This window comes from Centruroides vittatus, unplaced genomic scaffold (assembly GCF_030686945.1).
Source record: "Centruroides vittatus isolate TY-2023 unplaced genomic scaffold, ASM3068694v2 contig_458, whole genome shotgun sequence".
NCBI lineage: Eukaryota > Metazoa > Arthropoda > Arachnida > Scorpiones > Buthidae > Centruroides > Centruroides vittatus.
Window position 1 is genome coordinate 706324 of NW_027122254.1, and position 24530 is coordinate 730853.

Below are 24530 nucleotides of genomic sequence, written 5' to 3' on the forward strand. Positions count from 1 at the left end.
AACAGAAAGCAAAGTTTTGTTCTTAACAAATTATCATGTGAGTGTAGCTAGCAAACTTAATGGTAAGAGTTTTCCTCTTACCATTAAGATTGCTAGCTACACTCACATGATAATTTGTTCACTCATGCTTAAGAGTGGTATTCACTCTGAATTGTGAATGGAAATTACAAAAATACAATAAACATCTCTGGCAGGCATCAGGATACAGTGTTGTAATAAAATGTTGACATTGACCTCACTGTGATTCTTGAATTCAGTCTGAGTAGACCTTAGCAAAATTCAATTGGACCTTAGTAAAGAGTCCAATTGAAAAATGAGAAAAGGGAGACTGGGAAAAATTTAAATGCCATGATTGGAAATGCAAACGTCTTGAAAAGCCCAAAACCCAAGGGTACATAGGCTTTGCCCTAAAAAATTTTGATCATGATAGTTAGGAAAAGATTTCCATAACTTTTCTTTAAGCCTCCCAAAACTTCTTTCAAACTATCTTTGTAAAGCAAATTTTGCCAAAGTGATCTCTCAGAAGATCCTTCTCTTTATAAGTTTACTACAATGATCATCTTGAAAAGTGACAGCTCTTTTGGTGCACCATTCTTGTGGAAACTCTCTCCAATTTGACAATGTGATTATTAACAGAAGGAAGTGGCCAGGTCTATCATTATACTAAGATCCTCATCAGGACTTTCTCCAGCTAATTTGTTCTAGAAAATTGGAGATTCCCAAAATTTGTAAGCCATCTTTTGTATCCAAGTAAATGGGTTTAACTGTAAAGTCCTTGCCTCAGTCCTCCTGCTTCACCCACATAAGCAGTTCATACCCTCTCGTCATCTTGAACAACAATACTTTCATAAAAAGTGTATGTCAGCCACATTACACCAAAGGTATTAGATCTGTGATTAAATGTCAAAGGAGTCCTCACAATATCTTTCTAAATTTAAGTTTTACAAATTCACTGAAAATCTTTTAATGCTTGGATTATCACTGTATGAATGGAAAATATAATATTTTCCATTTAAACTGTATAAATGTTAACGTGTATAAATATTTTAATGATGATACTCTGTATCAAGAATGAGCACTTTGTCAATGGTATTTTGTATACAATTATGTTCAAGATGAGTCACATAGCTACTAAGTAATAGTTTGCAGCTAATATTGCTTTGCATGTTACAAAGAGATGGTCAGATGTATGGGTCTCCAATTTGAACAAAACTTGGTGAGCATATAGCCCTACACACAAACAGCTTCTTGTCCAAAAAAATAGGACAGACTCCTCAAGTGTTTCCAAAAGAAAAGGGCCTCCAAAAATTGAGTGTTTAGCTTATGTGTTTGGAAATTTTATGTTTCCTTGAAATGGCAATAGCTGAGTGGGTGAGGTACTAGCCACTGAAGCTACTTGATGTAAGTTCGATTCTTTGTAATTTTAGTTTTTTTTTTGTGTAACATAATTATTTTATCTTTTTACAGTATCTTTAGCCTTATTATTGCTATTAATATTCCTCACATTTAAAGCTTATAAAACAAGATTTAAAAGTAACATCATTTCCTGTGTAGTAAAAAAGAAGTCTGTAGATCTAATTCTTTTATGTGATTAAATAAAATTTTTATTTCTTATTTATTTTCAGATATTTTTGCTTGTGGTTACATACTCATCTAATCAACTCTAAGTAATAGCCTCTGCTCTGCCGAATGGCACTACAGAGTACTAAGAGACTATATTCTAATCATAGGCCAGTCCATTGCCCGGTGGGCACCAAGCACCTAGACAATGAAAAACCAGGCCCGAGGATAGTTGCTCTGGCTCGGGCTAGGGTTCAGGTGGACCGTGGGCCCACCAACTCGTATGCCTTCCTTGCCTTCATCGCTCTCAGGCACGGCCCTCAAACTTTGACATCTATTTTGGTGCGGTCAAAGCCTCAACCTAGAGTATTCTACTGTAGGAGAAGTTACTCGCTAGAACGGGCGGCGAGGTCCCCCCCCTGCAAGAGGGACCCTGCCCAGTGTAAACACCAGGCTAGAGGTCGAAAAGATCCAAGACAACTTCCATCAATTCCTTTAAAGTTTCACAGTTTCCTTTACTTGCTGCAAGCATATTTGGTCTGTGGGCTTTGTCCAGTCAATATGACCAGCTCTCTTATGGACATTCTCCGTATGGGGGCACTTAAGTACATAGTGCCTCGCGTCACCGCGCGGGCACCCACAGGAGCAGCAACCATCCACACGTCCAAATTTGGACATGTAATGGGGAAACTTCCTGTGTCCCATAAGGGGGTCAGCTTTCAATTACAGCTGATCGGAGCTAGGCCAACATCAGGCACGAAAGCATAGGTTGACCTACCTACTGTACTAAGGTTCCAGCGTTGTTGCCAGTGAGTCATCGATCGTTGCAGTAGAGTACCTTTTAAGTAACTAGCTGGAGGAGCAACCTTCTCCGTTACAAATGGGCCCCTGACCCCTGCCTTGTCCAGTTGGTCGGCACGCTCGTTGTCTGGGATCCCGATGTGGCCTCGGACCCAACACAGGGCAACATGTCGTTCGTCCCTCGCCTTCAGTACCCTACCTCTGACCTCTATACCAGCTAATCCCTGTGGTACCCGTTGCTCAAAGCCTGAAGCGACGACTGGCTGTCAGAGTAAACCGTGACCAGCTCAGGACCCGGATGTTGTAGGATCCACTAGGACGCTCCCAAAAGAGCCACCAGTTTGGCCTGGAACACGGACGCCTCCTCGTTCAGTCTGATTGATGAACTGTACACTAAAACTCTGTCATTATAGACGCAGTTCGTAGCACCTACTTGGCTACCGTCCTTTGAACCATCTGTATATATTTCGATACTGTTCAATGTCAGTTCACCGACATCCCAGTTGATCCCGACCCTAAGGCTTGGGTGGGTTCTCCATATGTCTGCCTGACATGAGAGTTTAGTTGCTGGGAACATCTGATTACAGTGCTTTGCCTCTATGCCTTCTACTGCGGTTCTGTAGAAGGCTGCCTCCTGGCTGATCACCAGGGGCAGAGGTAGCAGCCCGGCCAAAGCCAGAGCTGCATCCATGGACACCATTCTGTAGGCACGAGTGACCCGTAGGGCAGCGGGTCTCTGGATGCTAAGTAGGGTCCTACTTTGTTTCACGTTAGCTGAGTCCTTCCACCAGACACCACGAGTGTAGCAGATCATGTGCTCCAGAGCCATTTTATAGATGGTCCGGATTGCCTCATCGCGTCGCCTGTAGTCCTCTCTGGCCAGCTGCGACAGTCCCGCTATCGCAAGGTTTGTCCTGTCTCGCACATATCTTAGATAGGGTGTCCAGCAAAGGATCTGGTCAATGATGGCACCGAGGTACTTAAGCTCGTTCACCCTTCTGATAGGGTTGCCCCGTATCCAGAATATCGGCTGTCTTGCCAAAGTTCCAGTACAGGCCACCGTTAGGTTACATACTATGTCATCACAAGCAAATAAGCTTTAGATGTTACTGAAGATGGGAAAAAAAAACAAGACTTATATGAAAATAGAATAGTATAGTTGCAATGTTTTTTTTAATTGTTAATGTTATGGACAATTTTCTCATGCACTCATGTTTGTTACACTTCAAATATAACAATACCACCATATCTGAAAAATTAATATGAAAAAATAAAATATTTATTTAATGATATATAGAGTTAAATCTAGAGACTTCTTTTTGGTAAACAAGAAATGATATGTTTTTTTTTAATTTCTTATTTTATAAGCTTTAAACTTCTGGAATAATAGCAATAATAAAAGAATTTTGTTACACATATTAAAAAAAAACAACTGAAATCACAAAGATTTGAACGTACATTGGGTAGCTCCAGGCCTAGCATCTTATCCACTTGGCTATCGCTATTACAAGAAGTGAAACTTCCAAAGACTTATAAGCTAAACACATGTTTTTACATTTTTAAAGTTGTTAAACTATCATCTGTTAAAAGATCTAATGTTTCTTCAGGTAATTCTTGAAACTCTAATAATTTAGTACGTTTTTGATTATTTGTAAAATATCTTAACATAATGGGCACTCATTTTAGATCAAATTTGTTTGAGGCATCTAAGCTTACTGTTATAAATTTTGTGTTGTAGATCTTTCAAAATTTCATTAGAGAGATGCTTGAAAATGACATCAACAATAATTACTTCAGTCTGTGTTTTGGCACTAGTGTTATTTTTGCACATGTATAAACCTAACACCCTGGAGTCAGATCAGGTTACTTCTATGTGTGGGTGCAAGATTCAGGGATGTCTTTTTTTCAGGTCAGTTGAACGAACAGGACATGACCGGAGTCCAGTCTGGACTGTTATAACCAAACAACTTGTACAGTAGTTCTTTGTGAGAGATTAAACGAGAATTTTGTGATTAGCGATCTTTACACCCTAAGATCCTAACTAGAAAATTTTTTTTATCATAAAAGCTGCTAATTATTGAACATTGAAAATGCAAGTGGATGAGTTAAAACAAATTATATCACAATGTATGATACACAGAAGTGAGTTTTCTGACTGCACACTGTAGGTCTTCATAACTTGTTTCAACTTGTTTAAAAAATATAGTGACAACTTGACTAATTGTTGAGGCACATTTAGCTTTTTATGTTTGTTAATATTTGCATGTTGAACTGTACATCATGATGACCTCCTTGCTGGACAGAAATTTTGTATCACAAATAGTATATTCAGCAGTATCATCATACTGTCCCTTAAAAAAACAATTCTTATTTATAAAAGTTTGTTAACAAACCTATATTGGGTGATACAAAAGTCTCTGGAATTTTATGGAGTTTTATAACATATCAAGTATTTCAAAAATAAATAGTTTATTCAAGAAAATAATTGCCATTACTTTCAAGTGTCTTCTTCCATTGATTGGGCAAGTGATGGATTCTTGCTGAATAAAAGATGGGCTGTTTTGACTCAAAAAAACTCTGCAAGTGCAATTTTTATCTCCTCATCATCAGTGAACTGCTTTCCATACAAGAAGTGTTGCATGAAGTGGAAGAGATAATAGTTGGATGGTGCAATGTTTGAACTATACAGGGGGTGAGGGAGAACCTTCCAACCAAGATCAAGCAGCTTCTACCAGGTCAGCTTGGCAGAAAGCTGCTTGATTCCTCCCAAGAAGCTTCTTGATGCTCCTCCCAAGAAACTTCTGGATGTTAATTTCAAATATTGACATTAATTTCCTATCTTGTTAACTTTGTGCCAAATATGGATTTAGTGGACTTATAAGAAACCCAACAACTTAGGCAGGGCCGGATTTACATAAGGGCATTTGGGGCCTGTGCCCAGGGCCCCCACAAAATACGGGCCCCCACAAAACTAAAAAAAAAAATTATGTTTAAACATAATTTTTTTCTATTACCGCGACAGCCTAGTGTGGCCTAATCATGAGGGCAGCAGGCAGAGAAATCTAAACCCGGGAAAAAGTCTATGAAACATCGGAAAATTTCGGGAAAAAATTTCACATAGGTATTTTACAGTTAAATTAAAATAATTAGTTTTACACAATAAAATATATGTATGTTTACAATAACCCTATTTTAAAATGAAATTTACAACTTCCTTGTTCAAATCTAATTGAAAGTACAGTATTTTGTGTAAATTTTCTAAATCATCAAATTTGCCTACTCTTAAAGGGGGGACCCCCCACCGAATTTATGCCCAGGGCCCCTGGATTGGTAAATCCGGCCCTGAACTTAAGATTCAGCAAGGGAGTCTTATTTGGAGGTAATTATCTACACATGAACAGATTATAAACTCTAACTTATTCATGCCTACTTCTGAGAGAAACAGGATTGCAATCCGAGTTTTTAGCCCTTTTTTAATTATTCTTGGACATTTCATGTTGTCATATGTTATATTGTTGTAGTTTTATGTCATAGTTTGATGATAGATGTAGTTTTCTGCCACATCTTGTAGTATATATTGATAATTTGTTATGTTTAAATATATTTAATCATTATTGTTTTATTGTTAACATAGTAGAAGAGTGAATCATTTCCAGGTTCCCTGTCTCTCAACTTCCTCATTTGTTTGCTTATTCCAAGTTCCCTCATATGCAACTGCTTGGGCAAGCACTTGTAAAGAAAGGTTTCCTGTGAACCTAAACTCATAGATAGTGTTCTGACCCAGGGTTGCTGTCTGACCTTGTCATACTATACTTGTGTTTGTCAAGGCTGTCCATTGATTCATGCTTCAGAGTCAAATGTTACATTTATAACAGAAGTTTTCTCCTCACTGCAAAAACAACTTGGGTTTCCTGAATTTAATAAGCAGCTGTTGGAATGAGTATACCAGTTAAATGTTGCCTAGCCATCTGAGTTTAGGCTTTCTAGGTTATCCTTAAAGGTTAATTGATATTACAGGGAAATTTGAATATATGATTAAAATAGGGATTGATCCAGATTATGTAGAAATTCCATCATTATTTCTTAGGCTATGTGTATGTACTTACTAGGGGAAATTTCAGAGAGTTTGTACTTCAGATCAGAGAAAGAAAGTAGGAGTGCATGTTGTAAGGAACTGAGTCCGAGCGTTATTTTTATTTTATTATTATTTTTTCGTTTTATTATATTTTGTTTGGGGCTTATGTTTATTTAGGACGAAGGTTCCCCACCACTCTCTTATTAGTAACGAAAAAAGAAGATAAAACAACTCACAGAAAAAATAAGTGCCGTAGGAAAAATCTCGCGCACTTGCGCTGCCCAGCGGAAGTAAACGGTCCGCAGAAAAAAATGGAGGGGGGAGTCCCCACACTCACTAGTAAGGAAATACTTACTAAACCGTCTTAACATCCCAGAAAATTATGATAAATACTTTGTAAACGGTTTATAAGCTTTTGTCGGAAAATTAAAGCTGCCAGAAAGAAAATTAATGTTAGCAAACTAAGTATGTAAATAAGGGTAGTAACCCAGCTGAAGTGTGACGTCACCCCACAGTATAAAACCCGTACGTTAACCGAAGAAGGGAGAGGTGAATTCCAAATCGAGGTGATATCCAGAGCGAGGTGAATTCGAAAGCGAAGTGTTTTCTGATAGAAGTCCAGATTGATAATTGGACGATCCAAGGTGTTAAAGAGGAGTTCGATTTGACGATATCGAAAGGATTGAGGAAATAGGTTCTTTGTATAGTGAGGTGACGGATAGACGTTTAATTAGTAAGAGATTTTGTTCATAGTTTCTAAGTATTTGATTTGTCGAATTTTCAAAGGGGAATTAATATTAAGTTAAGCTAAGTAGCTGAATTTATTGTCGGATTGACTTGTTGATTTTCGTTAATAAATTTTGTTTGGATTATAGACATTTGTACGTAGTAAATTCTAGTTACTAATTAAATATATTTGAACTTTTTGCTTTGACTTGATATTTGTCGTTATTATTACTAAATTTTTCGGTGCACGCTTAAAAGCCCAGGCCTGGCAAACTAATCTCGAATCCGCGTAAAGTACCCGTTAGGTTAACGGAAGTTTTACCAACCGCATTTAGTGTCGGTTCCCTAAGATACTAAAAATAGTACTTTACAATGTGTATCAATTTTAGTGCTGTGAAAAACTCACCTCTATTTTGTATTTGCAAGTCTGTACAGAAGGTTGTGAAGCTTCTCAAGTAGGAATAATTCCTAGGTATGAGCTAAGTTTCTTGAATTAATAAGATATCTGCATTCTTAATTAAGGAGATTTCTGTAAATAAATAACAGTTTATGCAGATTTCATTATAATAGAGTTAAAGCAGATGATCTGTTATTTACCATAAGAGAATTTATTTGGATTTCTGGTGTCTAATTTAATATTTTTTGGCAAGAATGGAGTCTTATGCCACTGGGTTTTGGTATGTTATTATCTGACAGCAGATCAATATCACAATGATGTGAGAATGTTCTGTCTAGTCTTTCTGCTAGAATATTTGCATTTAACTAATTAATGTAACAAATGCTATTACACATACAGTAGAGCGTTGTTTATCTGAATCAATTGGGGACTGGGGTTGTTCAGATAACTTATTTTTCGGATAACCAATTATGTACGAAAAAATACATTAATTTCTCCCATGTTGAAACTTTTTCTCCGTTGCATGTCACTTCGCGTTGAATTTTCGTCGATTTTAAGGCTAACAAAAATTTTTATAATAATAATTGTTGCTATTGTATCGTTAAAAATTATTCCTTTATTTTGTACAAAAAAAAATATATTGAAAAATATAAAAACAAAAAAAAATTATACTTTAGAAGTTAATCTAGTATCAAAAATATTCGATTCAGCACGACACAGTTCGACTGGAAAGCTTTCGGTTAACCAACATTTCACTTGATTGGCTTTCGGATAAATGACGCTCTACTGTAGTATAAAATAGCCATTAAAGTTCATTCCATCTGTTTAATGTCAGAAATAGAAATACTCTTACTTAGATCATTTTCACATGTATGTAAATATTTAATTAATTTGATACGAATACCTAAATTAAGTAGATGATTTTCAGTTGAATATCTGAAAAATAAAAGTTTCTAATTTAAAACAAAAAGAAATTTTAATTTTCTAAGATATTTAACTGCTTAAATTTACATAAAATTTAGTTACAGCCATTTACTTATGTAAAAAGAATATGGTGTGGAAAAATTTATTAATTTTTACAAGATTCATTTATATACTAATTAGAAAGAGATAAGTCATGACAAACCAGAGCATATTTGTTACACAATTTCCAAAATATAGAGATGACATAGTTACAATGTGATAATGATTTACAGGGTTTGAAGTATAACAACCTAATTCTATAAAAAGTAAGGTAAAAAAAATTGACAGTTGAAAAGTTAAAAGGCTGTAGTGACAATATTCCCCCCCCCGAAAAATTCAAAATCAGTTTTAATTTTCATCATACTCTTTATCACTCTTGGATCCAGAAGTATCCAAAAGAGACTAACTCAAAATTTAAAAATAATTGAATAATTATAGTTAACACTTGATGACAATTGTATTGTGGATAGTCCAATAAATCATATTTACAATTCAAAATGTTTTTAAAAAGACATTTGTAAATTTAAACCAGTGATTCTCAACCTTTTTCATCACGGTACACTTTTAATAATTTAAAAATTTGGCGGCACATGCGATTACTTTGGTAAGTACCGCAGGACAACCGGTGATGTCATAATAGTGATTTTTAAATGCAGTTGGCTATTTAGGTAACATTTTCTGAATGCCTTGGTAACTACCGGCAGTTACCAATAACACTGGTTACAAGGTAGAATCAAATGAACTTCTTGTCTGATGTTGCTTATGTATGGGTATTTGCAGTGGCGGCACACTTCAAAAATCTCGCAGCACGCTAAAGTGCCGCATCACAGTGGTTGAGAATTCCCTGGTTTAAACAAATGAATTATAATTTTTTTTCTTACCGGGAAGAGCTTAAGTCCTTGTAGCCACTGTTCTTGATAAGTGGTATACTCAAAAGCAAAATCTATAATCTAATTAAATATTAAAAACACTAAAACCTATAATCCAGAAATTTTTATAATAAGTGCAAACATTTTTGCCCATGTTGAACAGGCATTATCAGGTTAACTAATCCCCAGCTTCTGAACCAATAGGGGATTGCCATAAACATGTGCAGAGGAGAAGTGGCATAAGATGAGAGAAAAGGGAAGGGGAGGATAATAAGATTTAAAGTTTGAAGAAAGACTTCCACACTGGGGAAACTCCCACATGGAAATTTAATTATGTATTAAATACTTTACATAATTTCACCAAAGCACCTTTTGCTTTACTAGCTGTTATCTCAAAATGGTCTTTCTTATTAAGATTATATTTAAACCATGCTTTCAAATACTTATATTTTTCAATTTCTGGTAAAAGATTTCACTGAGTTTGGCGTTAAAATAGTTCATTTAGCTTTAACACAAGCACTTTTGACGAGTTTATAATCGTCATTCTGCACGTGCATTCTATTAAAATCGTCCTTTTCACCTGAAGACGACGATTATAAACTTGTCGAAAGTGCTTGTGTTAAAGCTAAATGAACTATTTTTCAACTACTTCAATGTCCTTTATCCAAAACCATTTGCATTTATTTGATTATCTATTTCCATTTTCAAAGACCACAATCTTGGTTTTTTTAATATTGCGAAATCTATCTCTATGGAATGTCTCAGCAAATCATCAATGGCCAATTGTAATTCTAGCAAACTATCGGCCATCATTACCATGTCATTAACAAATATCAAAACCTTAATATATGTATTATTGCCTAACCATAAGCCATTATATTTTTCAATTTCATCTAATCTTGTTATCAAATCATCAATATATAAAGAAAACAGTAGTGGGCTCAATGGATACTTTTGTCAAACTCCTTTGTTACAATAAAAACTTTTCAAGTTATTCCATTAAAGAGCATCAATGCTCTTTAATGGAATAACTATCAATGCAGTCAATATATAGTGTTCTTAGCAAATTCACTATTTTATAGCTTATCTTCAACTCACACAGCCTATTCCATAATTTCATATGATTCACCAAGTCAAATGCAGCTCTATAGTCCACAAAGCAAGTGTATACTTCCTTTTGTTTTTTGCCAGCCTTTTTTTTAAACAAATTCCACAAGACAAATATATGATCCACTTTAGTATGCTCTTTATGAAAACAAGCTTGCATGTTAGATAAAATTTTCTCTCTCTCAGCCCTCTTACAGAGAACCATTGAAAAAACACTTACTAACAATGTTCGATAAAGTTATACCTTTATAATTACTTGGGTTATTTATGTTTTCTAATTTAAAAATGGAAATTATTCAAGCTATTTTTCAGCTTTCTGGATATACTCCAATCTTCAATATCGTATTAAAAATACTTAATAATTTCTTTAGCAGATGCTCATCTGCAACTTCCAGCATTCTGTAGGAATATCATCTGGGCCATCTGCTTTAACTGATCTTGCCCCTCTCAAAACTATTTCTAATCTTTTGTATGTTATTTCCATATGCAAACAACTTATTTTTATCATCTCATAACAAATGATTTCTTTATCTAAGTTATTACTAAACAATAGACTTCTGTGATGCATAACCAACTCTGTTTTGATCTTATTCCCAAAATAGCATTTATTATTACCTTCCAATTTATGAACTCCCAACACTTCCAAAAAGTTTGGGTTGACTTACAGTAAGAATTTAATTAAACAACGTACCTTGAACCTGTTACCAGTGTGCATTTAACGTACGATAAAGTCTATCACAAATGTTTTTGAACAGTCAAAAGTTCTTCAGGCGATACACAGAATAACTGATACAACACAGAACAAAAAGAAGGTGAATATTTAAAATTAGACCGAATCCATGCCTGGTAAAAATCGTTATGCTGGATATGCACATTTCGTATGGGTAGATGGTGTTTGCAATTAAAGATTGGTGTCCATAAGGGCATGCCAGGCAACCGACAAATTCAGCTCTTCCTTGTGATTAATGCATGTGGCAGTGTGGCTAGCTTTGTAAATGGAAATGGCCTCCAATCATCTCAGGTGTTCACGGGGTGAGGCAAAGTGAGGATGACCCTCGCTTAGTTGAAGGCTGCCTTGATGTCAGATTCAGATTCAGATTCAGATTTATTAAATAAAACATACTACAAACAGTATATACTTGGTGCCGCTTTCGCATAACCAAGTGTTGGCACAGTACAGGTATACAGGGTTTGAACAGTTGGTGTACCATGAATAAAAGTTACAATAAAAGAGTTAAAAAAAAAACAAAGAGAATAAATGCAGAATTAAACTAAGACTAAAACTAATAAGTAGAACATAAACATAAAAGACATAAAATACAAAAGAACAATGAAAATATACAATATGTACTAGACTAGCCTGTGGTTACAGGAAGAAGGGACATGAATAGGACAGACTAAACAAAGTAAACAAGTAGATTACACTACAGAACTAGTAGCCACTCACAGTGGTGCGGGAGAAATACATAGAGATGAGGTTAAGGAAGGCTTCATAAGAGTCTTTGTTGTGTAGGCAGGAGTCATGGTTGGTCCAGTTGTGCCCATGGGAGTCGATTGTCGTCCTTAGAAAATGGCGTTCTTGTTCGAGCAAGGGGCAGTCATAGATGTAATGTACACTACTGTCATTGACACCACAAAGAGAGCAGGTAGAGTTGTTCGCACCAGCAAATCTGGCGAGATAGGACTGAAAACGGCCATGGCCGGTGAGAAACTGCGTGATGTAATGACTTGGTTTGTACCAATTAAAGGACATAAAGTTACTGATGCAGGGAATGAATTTGTGGGTGACAGGATGGTTGCGGTTGTCCCAATCATGCTGCCAAGTAAGAAGCAGATCCTGCCAGAGGATGGTTTTGAGAATCTTGATGTTGAATTTGTTGTAGGAGACGGGGAGATTAATGTCAACAGAAGCAGCCTTGGCCAGGGCATCAGCCCTCTCATTTCCATGAGCGCCCTGGTGGGCGCGTGTCCAATACATAAATATGCGGTTGTTGGAGTTGAAGACCAAGTTTTGGATATCAGTAGAGATTGGATGGGAAGATTGTTTACCTAAAAGAGCGATGGATGATGCACTGTCAGTAATGATGGCACTATTTTTATTGTTTAGGTTGTTAGTCCAGACGATGGCCATTTTGATGGCATAGAGTTCAGCCTGGAAGACATTGCAATGATTACCCAGCCTAAACTGGCCCGATGTGGTTTCCTGACAGTGCTGAAATACAACATAGCTGCAACCGACCTTTGCGTCTGTCTTCGAGCCATCTGTGAAGATCTCAAAGTCAACGTGGGATGGTTGGTCGAAAATGATGCTAGAAGGGGTCGCAGGGTGCTGGAAATTTGCGAAACTTATGCCCTTTTCGAAGTCCTCGTGATGAATAAGTTGTCTACCAGTGTGAACATCTTGACCCTTTTTTAATTTGCCAGAGATTGAGATGAGAGGTAATAATGAGATTGATAGGAGCTTTCTTCACCAAGACTTGAAGGGGAATGTTAGGAGAAGTAGAGTAGGCCTTGGTGATCTGTATGAGAGCTCTACGCTGTGCTGCAATCAGCCTACGCTTGATATAAGACTTATGGACTGCGCCTCCCCAGCTGCCGCAGGCATATGTGATGATGGGAATGAAGATCTGGTTATAGATTACATCCATAGCCTCAGAGGCCAGTCCCCATTGACCTCTCGCAATGCGCGCAAAGGCATTAAAGATTCTGCCAGTGTGATTGGTGATGTAGTCAATGTGAGAGTTCCAGAGTAGTCGATGGTCAAGGATCACACCTAGGTAATTAATAGTTTTTTTGACCTTAACAGTTTGCACGCCCATTTTGATGCTGGGGACTCTAAGGTAAAGATGTTGTCGTCTGGGCTTGTTAAAAACAACGCATCTAGTTTTGTTGGGATTGAAGGTAAGCTTGTGATGTGTACCCCAACTTAAAATGTTTTCGAGAATGCGATTTCCATGTTGCTCAAGGGCCGCACGGGACCGGCCGCCAAAAAGGACCAAAACATCGTCAGCATATGCTATCAGATTGTGATGGCCAAAGTCCTGGGAGAGGAAGTCGTTGAAGAGGACATTCCAAAGAATGGGGCCACACACTGAGCCCTGCGGGCAGCCACGAACAACCCTGCGAAGAACAGTGTGTCCCCCACAGCGCAAAGTAGCTGATCTGTCGTTAAGATAGTCTTTAAGAATGTGAAAGATATTGGCAGGACAGTCCATGTTCCTGAGGTTTTTAAGGATCAGGGGCCACCAGGCACTATCAAATGCCTTGGCGATGTCAAGGCTGATGGCCAGAACGTACTTATTACTTTCCAGTAGGTGGTTGATACAGTTAACTGCATGACAAATAGCATCAGCTGAGGATTTTTGGGGACGGAAGCCAAATTGAGTATCTTGGATAAGGTGGTTAACCTCCAGGTGCCAGAGAAGCCTGTTGTTGATGAGTCGCTCCAAAACCTTACCCAGAACTGGTAGCAAAGAGATAGGCCTGCAGTCATTAGGGTTGCCAGGTTTTGGCACTGGGACAATCTTGGCGAGTTTCCAGGAATGCGGAAAGATGCCATGTTTTAGGCAGGTGTTATAAAGCTGCAGGAGATGGTGAGGGATGAGGTTCCAGAGGTGCTTGGCGAGCTCTGGGGTAATGTCATCGTGCCCAGGGGATTTTTTGTTGTTGAGGTTTGCAAAAACTTTCTTTAATTCTTGTAGGTGGAAGCTAGGAGCGTTGGGAGTATTGATGTCATCCTCTATTAACAAACGAAACTCAGTGTGTGCTGTGGTGGCTTGTTCGTGAGGGTCGTCATAACAGAATTTGTCCATTTTATTATTTGCAGCCTGAAGAAAGTCTTCACCTTCAATGTTGGAACACATAATTTGCTTCTTTTTGAGTTTGTTGGTGCAGAATTTAGTAATAAATCCCCACGGGTTTTTAGAGGCAGCTGCACAAAATTTCCTCCACGAATCCTTCTTGGCTGTTTTAATTTTATTTTTATATATATGAAGGTGGTTGTAATACTGTAGCTTGTAGGTCAAGCGATGGGGCTCGGTGTGGCAATTTTGAAACTGCTTTCTAAGAGTAATGTTTTCTTTCCTGAGGTTCGTGAGTTCAGCAGTCCACCAAGGGACCGATTTACGTGACTTAGTGAACTGAGGGATGAACATCTTACAGGCAGTGTTGATGATGTCGATGTTGTAGTTGATGTGATTTTGGGCCTCCTCAGGGTTTTCAGCATCGCAGTCGATCAGGTTGGTGGTGAGATAATACTGAAGATCGCTCCACTTAGCACGTTTTAGATTGTATTTGCGGCATGGGTGCCGGAGGTCGACTGGAGAAGTGATGTCAATATAGAAGGAGATAAATGCATGATCGTCAAGTGATTCCTCCAGGATTCTCCACTGGCGAATGTGAGAGTGACAGCCAAGGGAGCAAGTGGTTACATCGATCCAACTGCGTCCCTGGCTGGAGACAAAGGTTGGCGGGGAGAGAGGGTCGTTGATAACTAGGAGGCAATTACGTGCAAAGAACTCCTCGAGAAGTTGACCACGAGAGTCCAGACGATCACCTCCCCAAGTGGGAGAATGGGCGTTGGTGTCGCCAGCCAAAATGAAGTATGCCCCTGTGTACTTGTCCATGATGTTTTGCATGCAAATAAGGATGTCCTCGATGCGAGTGTTCTTTGGGCAGTAGTAGTTGAGTAGGATGTGTCTTTGCCGTTTACGAATAACTCTGTGCAGCAGACATACTGCGTGCTGACAGTGATGTGATGCAGGAGGGAGAGGTCATCACTGACAGCAATTGTGACAGCCCAGGGGTAGTCATCTGTGCCTTTAAGGGGAGTATAGCTGGTGGGGAGGCAAGCAGGGATATCTTTGATACAATATGGCTCCTGACAGAGAATGAGGTCGTAGTTATGAATGATGGATGTGAGCACGGAGGTAGCAGCAATGCTCCTTCCGGCGTTGAACTGCAGTAGACGGATTTGGTTGTTATTTGGTCGTTCCATAGTCGGTGCGGTTAATTAAGTTGGTCTTGATAAAACAGTAGATAGGGCAGGAGCTGTCCCTAGCATTGTGATCCGTGTGGCCAGCTTTATCATGCCTACAGTTGTAGCAGATAGGGGTAGAGTTCTTGTTGGTACAGTCCTTGTAGGAATGCTCACCCGAGCAATGACTGCAGGTGGGAGTAGTATTGCTACAATTACGAGTGGAGTGGCCAAATCTAAGGCAGCGGAAACACTGCAAAACAGGGTGGAAGTCCGCCACCCTGCAGCGAGACCATTCCAAATTTAATTTCCCCAGCATTAGGAGTTGTTTGCGAAGGTCAGGTTTAACCTCGACGATCCAGTTAGTAAAGTAGTTGGTCTTTTTCCCTGTAGCGAATTTAATGTTGAAAGCTTCTCTGAATATTTCCTCGGTATGTGTTTCATTGATAATATGGTTTTGGTTGAAAATCAGTAACGGAAGTTCCTCGCGTGAGATCTGTGTGGGCACTGAGTATATAATTATGTGAGGAAGATGTTTCCTTGGGGTTCTGACAGAAACCTCTGGGATGTTTTCGGCAATGAAAGTTTTGAGTATGTTGGCGTCCTTCTTCACTTTAAGTTCTATCGCGAGGCCCCCCTCCTACATTCCGTATACCGTCGATCCCAATGTTCAGGTTGGATGGCTTTATTTTACTGTAGATTATTTTCCTCAGATTATTGCAGCTCCTGTCTTCGCCCTTGTGGTAAACCAGAAGGACCTCGGTGGCTGAAGAGGAGGTTTTGGGGTAGTTTGTTGGTTGGACCAATTTCCCTGATTTAAGAACTGTGCTGTATGATCTAACAATACCATTGACATGGGTGTTAACACTATGATCGTTATCTAACTTTTCTTTAATAATTTTCTGGGTTTCTAAGATGTCTTTAATAGGTCCACCTTCGATCAGATGTTCCAGTTTCCCAGAAATCAATTGGAATTGTTCCTGAGGAAAGTCATGGTTTAGCTTATTTGCAATTCCTTTTACGTCCTTATTGATTTGGTGATTACTTTTGCTAATCTTGTCTATTTTTGTGATGATTCCCTGAGTTTGTGGTCAAGTTCATGATGGTAGTCGGTTGTACAATGCGATTTTGGTGGTAGAAGCACTGGCATGGGTGGGGTCGTTCCCGTGATGAGGATTTCACTACACTTGGATGGTAATTTACCTTTACCCACTGGGGTAGCTGTAGAGGCAGGACTTACTTGTGGATCAGCAAGGAGGACGGGTGGAGTAGTAGCATGAGCAGAAACTTTCCCATTGGAAGGTGAAGCATTTTTCTTCTCGAGGGGGCAGGATTCTCTGATGGTGGACTCAGCCAGGTCAATGATTTTTTGGATCCGACGAGACACATACTTAATATGTCCAGCAGTGCCTAGATGTCCGTTGCTATTTTTCACAAAGTAACCTTTCACTTCATTGGCGATAACATTAGCCTTGTCAAGGAAAGTGGTTAACGCACTAGTCTCCATGGTGCACAAATCAACAATTGTGAGACACAGATACAAGTAACAGCAATAGTGCTTACAAAACAGATGGTGAGTAGGAAGTGTGTAAAGGTGGCCTGTTGCCAGCAGGAGCTCTGCACCAAAGATCTGACGATCGAGTAGTGCAGAGGGGAAAGCGATAGAGGTAAAACCAACGAAAAACCACTCACCCAGGCAGGATGACAAAAGTAGCAGTGTTGCCAACTTTAAGACGGGGTGACAGCAAAGTAACTGAGTAATCTGTTAGCACAATAAAAGAAGTCAATGATATCCAAAGATGATCACGATCAGGCTGATAAGAGTCCCAAGAAATGTCCAGATGTCCAAACACACCAACAGGACTGCAGCCAAGAAGAGGTAAGGGTGGTGCTGGAACCAGATGAGGCCAAGCTGGCTTGGCCCTTGTTTTCAAGGGCAGCTGGCTGGTTGTACTGTACTGTACCTGTCTGTAGTTGTTGACTAAGTACCAGATGTAGCAACCTGGAATGACAGAAGGGGGGGATGATCTGACAAATGATTGGAGATCCTCCCAAACGAGCAACAATAGGCAAGTGGTGCTCAGATTCCCAACACTGTCTTTAACCAGGGTTTAACTGTCTTTAACCAGGGTCATTAACCAGGGCTGTCTTTAGATGACAGGTGTCTGTCAGACACCTGTCATCTAAAGACAGCCCTGGTTAGGTAACCAAGACACAACACTCTCTTCCAGTAATCGAAGATGGCCGTTCACACTGTCTACTGCCGTTGAGTTACTCCAATGGCTAGAAGGGCAATATGGCAACCACAACGAAGAGCAACAACACACACTCACAGATATCCAAAAAGCAGGACACAGCTAAGCCTAAAGGTAGGGTTAGTGACACCAACCCCAACTTAAGCCTAAGAGTAGGCTTAGCAAAAACAAGCACCTAGCTAGGCCTAAAACAACCCTAATTCCCTATACCGAAGCATGGGAGACACTCCACTAGGCCTAAAACTAGGGTTAAGAGGCTAAACTGAACTTAGAAAAACTAGGGAGCTAAGAAACACACGTCCTCTCTCAACGAAAGCAGAAACCTGCCTTGATGTCAAGATCAGCCACATAAATAGCAAGGGCCATGGTATGCCTCCCATGCTGAATGTCTGTACCCTTACTCCCAGGGAGCACTTGGTGAGCCGATATAAATAAGGTCCCTATCGATGTGATAGGGACCTTATTTATATTGGTCCCTACATCTGTGGTCCTTAAGAGGGATAGAGTAAACACCCGGGTGTCTGTTCTGATTGGGGGAGTCTTTCCTGTTGCGGAGGATGTCAAAGATGGTTGGACATCTCCTGTACGTGATTTGAATGTGGCATTTGTTGGCAATCTCCATATATAATGATTTAATGTATGGGATTAAACGTGATAGGGACGCGAGTTTCATTGTGTGGTCGGTTGTTGCCACACATGTGGATGGCAGATGCTTGCAGTGAGTGGTGGTGTCAATCAATTGATCTATGGGTCAGATTAGGGTACCCATGTTTGGTAGCTACACATTTATTATGCGTTAATTCAATGGCTAGAGCTCCTGCAGTGGACAAATGAGAAAATGCCTTCCTGACTAAAGTGTTAAATGCCACGGTCTTGTACGGAAATGGGTCACATGACTCCACTGGGATGTACAGGGAGGCTGCACACGGTTTACGATATATCGATGTGTGGACAGTCGATCCTTCAACTATAATGTTTATGTCCAGGAAGTGGACCTCCGTGGTGTTAGCTTGTTCAACTTCTATGGCTAAGCCATAGGGATTGTCATTATTTCGCATAGTTCCCCAGAAACTGGGCTGCCCATGGGGACCCTCTTTTTTGCATGTAGACCATTCCATTGAACTGAAAAAATGAATTATAACAAATCAGATGGGGACATATGTGAAATGGTTATTAGACAGTTAAAAAGCAAGATCCTCCTGCGGTTCCTCCCAAACATCCTTTTATACAGGAGATACATAGATGACATCAGTTATTTACATTACTTTTTATCAGATAAGTTTACACACATTCGAGATGTCTCTTTTTTAAGTCTTTTAGTGAGTCCTTACGCTAAGTATGTGTGGGCTCCTCCTCCCTTTCCGTGTTGTAACTTCCATTTAAACTTCCGAGTCTGGGAGCGCAAGTGCGCATTAGTTTTTTCTATGACACTTCGTCTAGTCGGTAAGTTGGTTCTTCGTTTTCGTTTTTTGTTCATTATAGAGGGTGAGTGGGGAACCTTTGCCCTAACTAAACATAAGCCCCAAAATAAAATATACTTAAAGAAAACAAAAAATAGAAATAAAAATACAGCTCGGACTCAGTTCCTTACATCATTATTCCCAATAGCTTTGTCTCTTTGCAGAAGCATGGCTAGTAACCACAAAAACTGCTTTGCCTCCCCATATAACATAGTATATATTCTAGAGGCCTGTTTAAATTTGAGCGCTCTTTGCTATAGTAGAATTTCTGTTTTCTGATATTTAAATGTAATAAATTTTAATTAAAAATTATTAAATATTTTTGTATGAAATTGAAGATTGTTACAAACAGAATTTGTTTCAAATTCAAATTTAATTTAGGTTAAATATATTGTAGGAACTACCCCTAGTCAAATTAGTTGGTAACTAATTATTAATGTAGGCTGAAAAAACCCAATAATTTAGTAGATTGTTTGGTTTTATATTGTAGGAACATAATAAGAATACTTTACCATAGTAGGAAAGTATTTTTATTTATTTTTTAAAGTAATTTTTGCTGTGTAATTAATAAATTTTAATAAATAAATTAAATAATTTTATTTTTGAATATGGTCTGTCAAATTTTTCAGCCTATTGATGCTAAAGATGATGTGTTTTGGGATCAGTTTTGGTCCGAGAGCATTCAGAGTGTCCAAGATGTGTTCACTCTCATTCCTGCAGCTGAAATCAGAGCATTAAGAGAAGAATCACCTTCTAATTTAGCCACACTCTGTTACAAAGCAGTAGAGAAACTTGTAAAAGCTGCTGACACCTTGTGCAATACACCAACACAACAGCAAATAGGTAACTTTATTTACTAAGTAGTTTTAATAATGTAATTAAATGAAATTGTTTCTGGAAAATAATATATTTAATAATTGGATTTAAAACTGTTACATTTCTATAATAAAGCATCATCTTGAATTATTTGGCAATATTTTCACACTTTTAGTGTTTACAAAACAAATTAAGAATATACTGAATGACTGCCAGATTAAATTGGGCTACTTTACAGCTTTAATAATGGTAAAGTAGCCCAATTTAATGTGGCAAGTTGTTTGGCATATTACTAAAATATTGGGCTTTGGGATGTTTATACAAATTAAGAATTTATTGGATATTTTTTCCAGTTTTAAATTGTGTACATCTCTTGACACGAATTCTCCCATACATATTTGAAGAACCTGATTGGAGAGGATTTTTCTGGTCAAGTCTTCCTAGTCAAGGAAATGATGAAACTGATAGTGAGGTTAGAATTTTTAATCATCTAAGTATTGTATTTTATTGTTTAACTGCATTTTATCATTATATCAATAAATTATTTTTAAATTTCAGATTGAAAGTTTGCCATTAGCACAATCATTAATCACAGCACTTTGTGTAAGTAAAATAGTAATAATACATATATATATGTAATAAAATATCTCATTTGTATACAGAAATATCACATACAGTAAGATCCACTTATTTTAATCACTTTGAGACTAGCTATAATGTCATGAAAATGTATGAAGCTTTGGCAGCATGATATGAATTACAACTGCAATTTTCAAGCAACTAAAATATAATTTAATAGAAATACTTTTAGCCACTTTTTGTTTAATTATTAATTTTCTGTATTATTGATTTATTTAATGTATTGTTCTATTCAAATTTAAAAAATCCAGTTTTAAATTAAAATTTATATTCTACATTATTCTGTATTTGTTTGGATGGCAATGGTCATATAAATGGCCAAAGGCATTCTTAAGTAAATCATTTTTAGGTTGCCTGAAAATTGCAATGTAATCATTTGATAATTTGTAAATTACAAAGATAACATTAAGCAGATAAGTAAATATTGGGTTGTTCGGAAAGTTCGTAGCGATTTTTGATAGCCGACAGTTGAGACACCGATTGACGCAAAAATGATTAGAATTGTACAAACCAATGAATATTACCATAAATGACCTTGAGACGCGTCTGTTACAAAAAAACTTAAGATTATTCAAATAGCGTTTAATTTGTCTCATTGCAAAAATGGATGCGAACAACGTGCATTATCGACACTTGTTTCTTTTCTTTATTCGCAAAGGCAAAAATGCTGTACAAACAGCAAAAAAGATATGTGATGTTTATGGTGGGAGTGCTGTATCAGAATCAACTGTTCGAAAGTGGTTTGCAAAATTTAAAACGGGTAATTTCAGCCTTGAAGATGCTCCTCGCTCAGGAAGACCTCCTGTTATTGAAGAGGACCAGATCAAAGCATTATTGGATGAAAACCCTCATTACACAACTCGAGAGATTGCAGACATAGTGAAGTCATCAAACAGTACTGTATTTCAACATCTAAAGAAGCTTGGATATGTGAATTGTTAAAACATTTGGATACCTCACGACTTAACGGAAAAAAACTTACTGGATTGCATCTCCATTTGTGATTCTCTTGAAAGACGAAATGAAAATGACCCTTTTCTGAAGTGTTTAGTGACAGGTGATGAAGAGTGGATCATTTATAACAACATCAGCCGAAAACGATCATGGGGTAAGAAAAATGAATCACCATTAAGAACTCCAAAGGCCGGTCTTCATCCAAAGGAGGTCATGCTCACTGTCTGGTGGGATTGGAAAGGAATCCTGTACTACGAGCTGCTTCCACAGAATCAAACAATTGATTCTGATAAGTATTGTTCCCAATTAGATAAGCTGAACATGGTAATTAAAGAAAAACGTCCTGAACTGGCTAATAGAAAAGGCATTGTGTTTCACCAAGATAATGCCAGACCTCACACGTCTTTACGAACACGCCAAAAATTATTGGAACTAGGCTGGGATGTTTTACCCCACCCCCCTTACTCACTCGACCTTGCCCCGTTGGACTATTATTTGTTCCATTCTCTACAAAATTCCCTTCATGATAAAAACTTTGGATACTTTGGAAGCTTGCAAAAACCACGTGGATCAGTTTTTCGCGGGAAAAACAGGAAAGTTCTACGAAGAGGGTATCATGAAGCTGCCCCATAGATGGCAACACGTCATTAAAAACAATGGCGCATACATAATGGAATAAAAGTATATTTTTTAGTTTTAAAACAATTTCTTTTATTTCTCTTAAAAATTGCTACAAACTCCGAACAACCCAATAAGACTATAGTTAGTATGTACAGAAAGAAAATAATAAATATAACCAAAGCTCTGATTGCAATAGGTAAACTTTTATAATTCTGATTAGTGATTTGCTTTTTGTCCTTATATTACAGTAATTGAATATGTGAGTACTAAGTTTTGGCTGTATGGAACTTATTACACATGATTAATGCATCCAGAGAAATTGCACAGAAATGGTTTAATACTGGTCATTTATTGTAATGATGGTATGCATTTTGGACAGTATGTCCCTCTTCAGCATGTTTTTGTTACAAATTGTGGGTTACAAGAGTTTAATGAACACATTGTGTTTGTTAACAAATGTGGTTGTCTTCCATTTCTGGGTTCATACAGACTGTATACTAATAAAATGTCTGTAAATACCATATATTTGTGCTCAACTTGTCTATGGGAATCTTTAATCTCTCAAACTCTTCAATAGTAGATTTAGGCAATTAGTCTTTTCCATTCAGATTGAAATGCATACTGTTACAATAAATAACCAGTGTTCAACCATTTCTGTATGATTTCTCCAGCTGTAACTCACATATTCAATTCAAGTTTTTTAAGTGAAATGTTTTGAGATGTGCAAATTCTAATGAGCAATTATTTTTTGTGACATTGTCACAATGCTTTTGAAAGATATTATGGAACCATTTAATGCAATGCCAGCCAAAACATGCCAAAAATTGGTGCTAAATCTAACGTGGATTAAGGCCTAATTGAACTTTTTATTGGAATGCAGATGATATGAAATTTTTCCTATGTCTACTTTCTGAATTCACCTGCCAAGAGTATGTGAATCCCTTCTGCCTAAATGGAAGTACTTCTGCCTGAGAAAAGCTATATGTATAACCAGAAGATTAGTGTGCAATAAGCTCAACAACTTAATCAAATTTGAAGATCAAATATTCATGTAGGACCCAAATCTACTATACAATATTAATGAAAAAGTAGCTATCCTACAAGAAAAGGTTTCCTATGCACTACAAAAGAAATATACTAAAAAATTAAAATAGATTATGATGAAACAAGTAAATATGTCTAAAAAGAGCAAAATAAGTTGTATAATAAGTTGTAAACCACCAAATTGATGGAAAAGTTTCCACTGAAATACAAATTGACCAAGGGACTGTCATGCCTAAACCCATCTTATGCAAGTAACAGAGAGAAAGCACAAAAAACTTCTAGATATTATATTAAAAACTCTTGTGGTTAACAACTGGATAAATGGTTCTTCAGCTGATAAAAATTGCTAAACAACACAGAGATTTTGTTATCCTCAGAACTTAGTGGTTTGGTTAAACACTATTTCATACAGCATGACAAGTTAGATTCTTTGTGGCTTAGTCTGCCACATCAATGTGGTGAAGTAAAAGAATTTGAAACTTATGTGAAGATGATTTTAATAATGTCCAATGGTAATGCTCATATAGAACATGGATTTTCCGTCAACAAAGAATGCTAATGGAAAACTGAAAAGAAGAGACATTTGTAGAATTATGGGAAAGAACATGATAGTCATGTTAGCTGGTGGATTGGGGAAATTGGATATACCAAAACAGTGATCCATGCAACTCTAAATGCAGCCCAGAGATACAAGGAAGCTATAGTAGCTCATAAACAGGAAGAAATAAGGCAAGAAAAAGAGCAAAGTGAGAAGGAGATAGCTATAGAAATGATAAAAAAGCTAAAGAAAAAAGATGATGATCATCTTTTTCTTTAGCAATCATTATCTTTATCATATTTTTTATCATTAATGAGCAATTGCAAGAACTACAAAGAAAGGTGTTATCCTTTATTAATTATAGAATAAAATATGATTATTTTGTTTATTTTGTGATATTTACTCACCTTGAATTGAATAATTTGGAAAACATGTATTGAGCTTACATTACAAGGTTGACAGTGTCAATTTGAACTTCCATATTTTAATAAAATTGTCATGTAGAACCTATATGTGATATACAAATGTGATATATTCTGCATATTTTGAAGCAACAATACATGAATTGATTAATAAAAATGAAAAAATTAATCATAATTTGTTATAAAGGGAATTGAACAGCCTTACAACTATGAGTTTCATTTGGTAACATCAAATAAACTGTGAACTATTTTTAATTTCTGTCCTGAGTTGGTTTTTGTCCTGGAAAACCTGGAAATTTCAGGAAAAT

The 24530-nt window shown here is 37.4% G+C and overlaps 1 protein-coding gene across 1 annotated transcript in view; it reads left to right on the forward strand.

Moving 5' to 3' along the window:
* Window positions 1-24530, forward strand: part of LOC136977390 (protein HID1) — a 65040-nt gene that overhangs the window by 16244 nt on the left and 24266 nt on the right. Inside the window, exons 2-4 of the mRNA XM_067272850.1 lie at window positions 19818-20031; window positions 20358-20476; window positions 20563-20607. Of these exons, the coding sequence (XP_067128951.1) occupies window positions 19818-20031; window positions 20358-20476; window positions 20563-20607 (378 nt within the window). The remainder of the gene's footprint in view (window positions 1-19817; window positions 20032-20357; window positions 20477-20562; window positions 20608-24530) is intronic.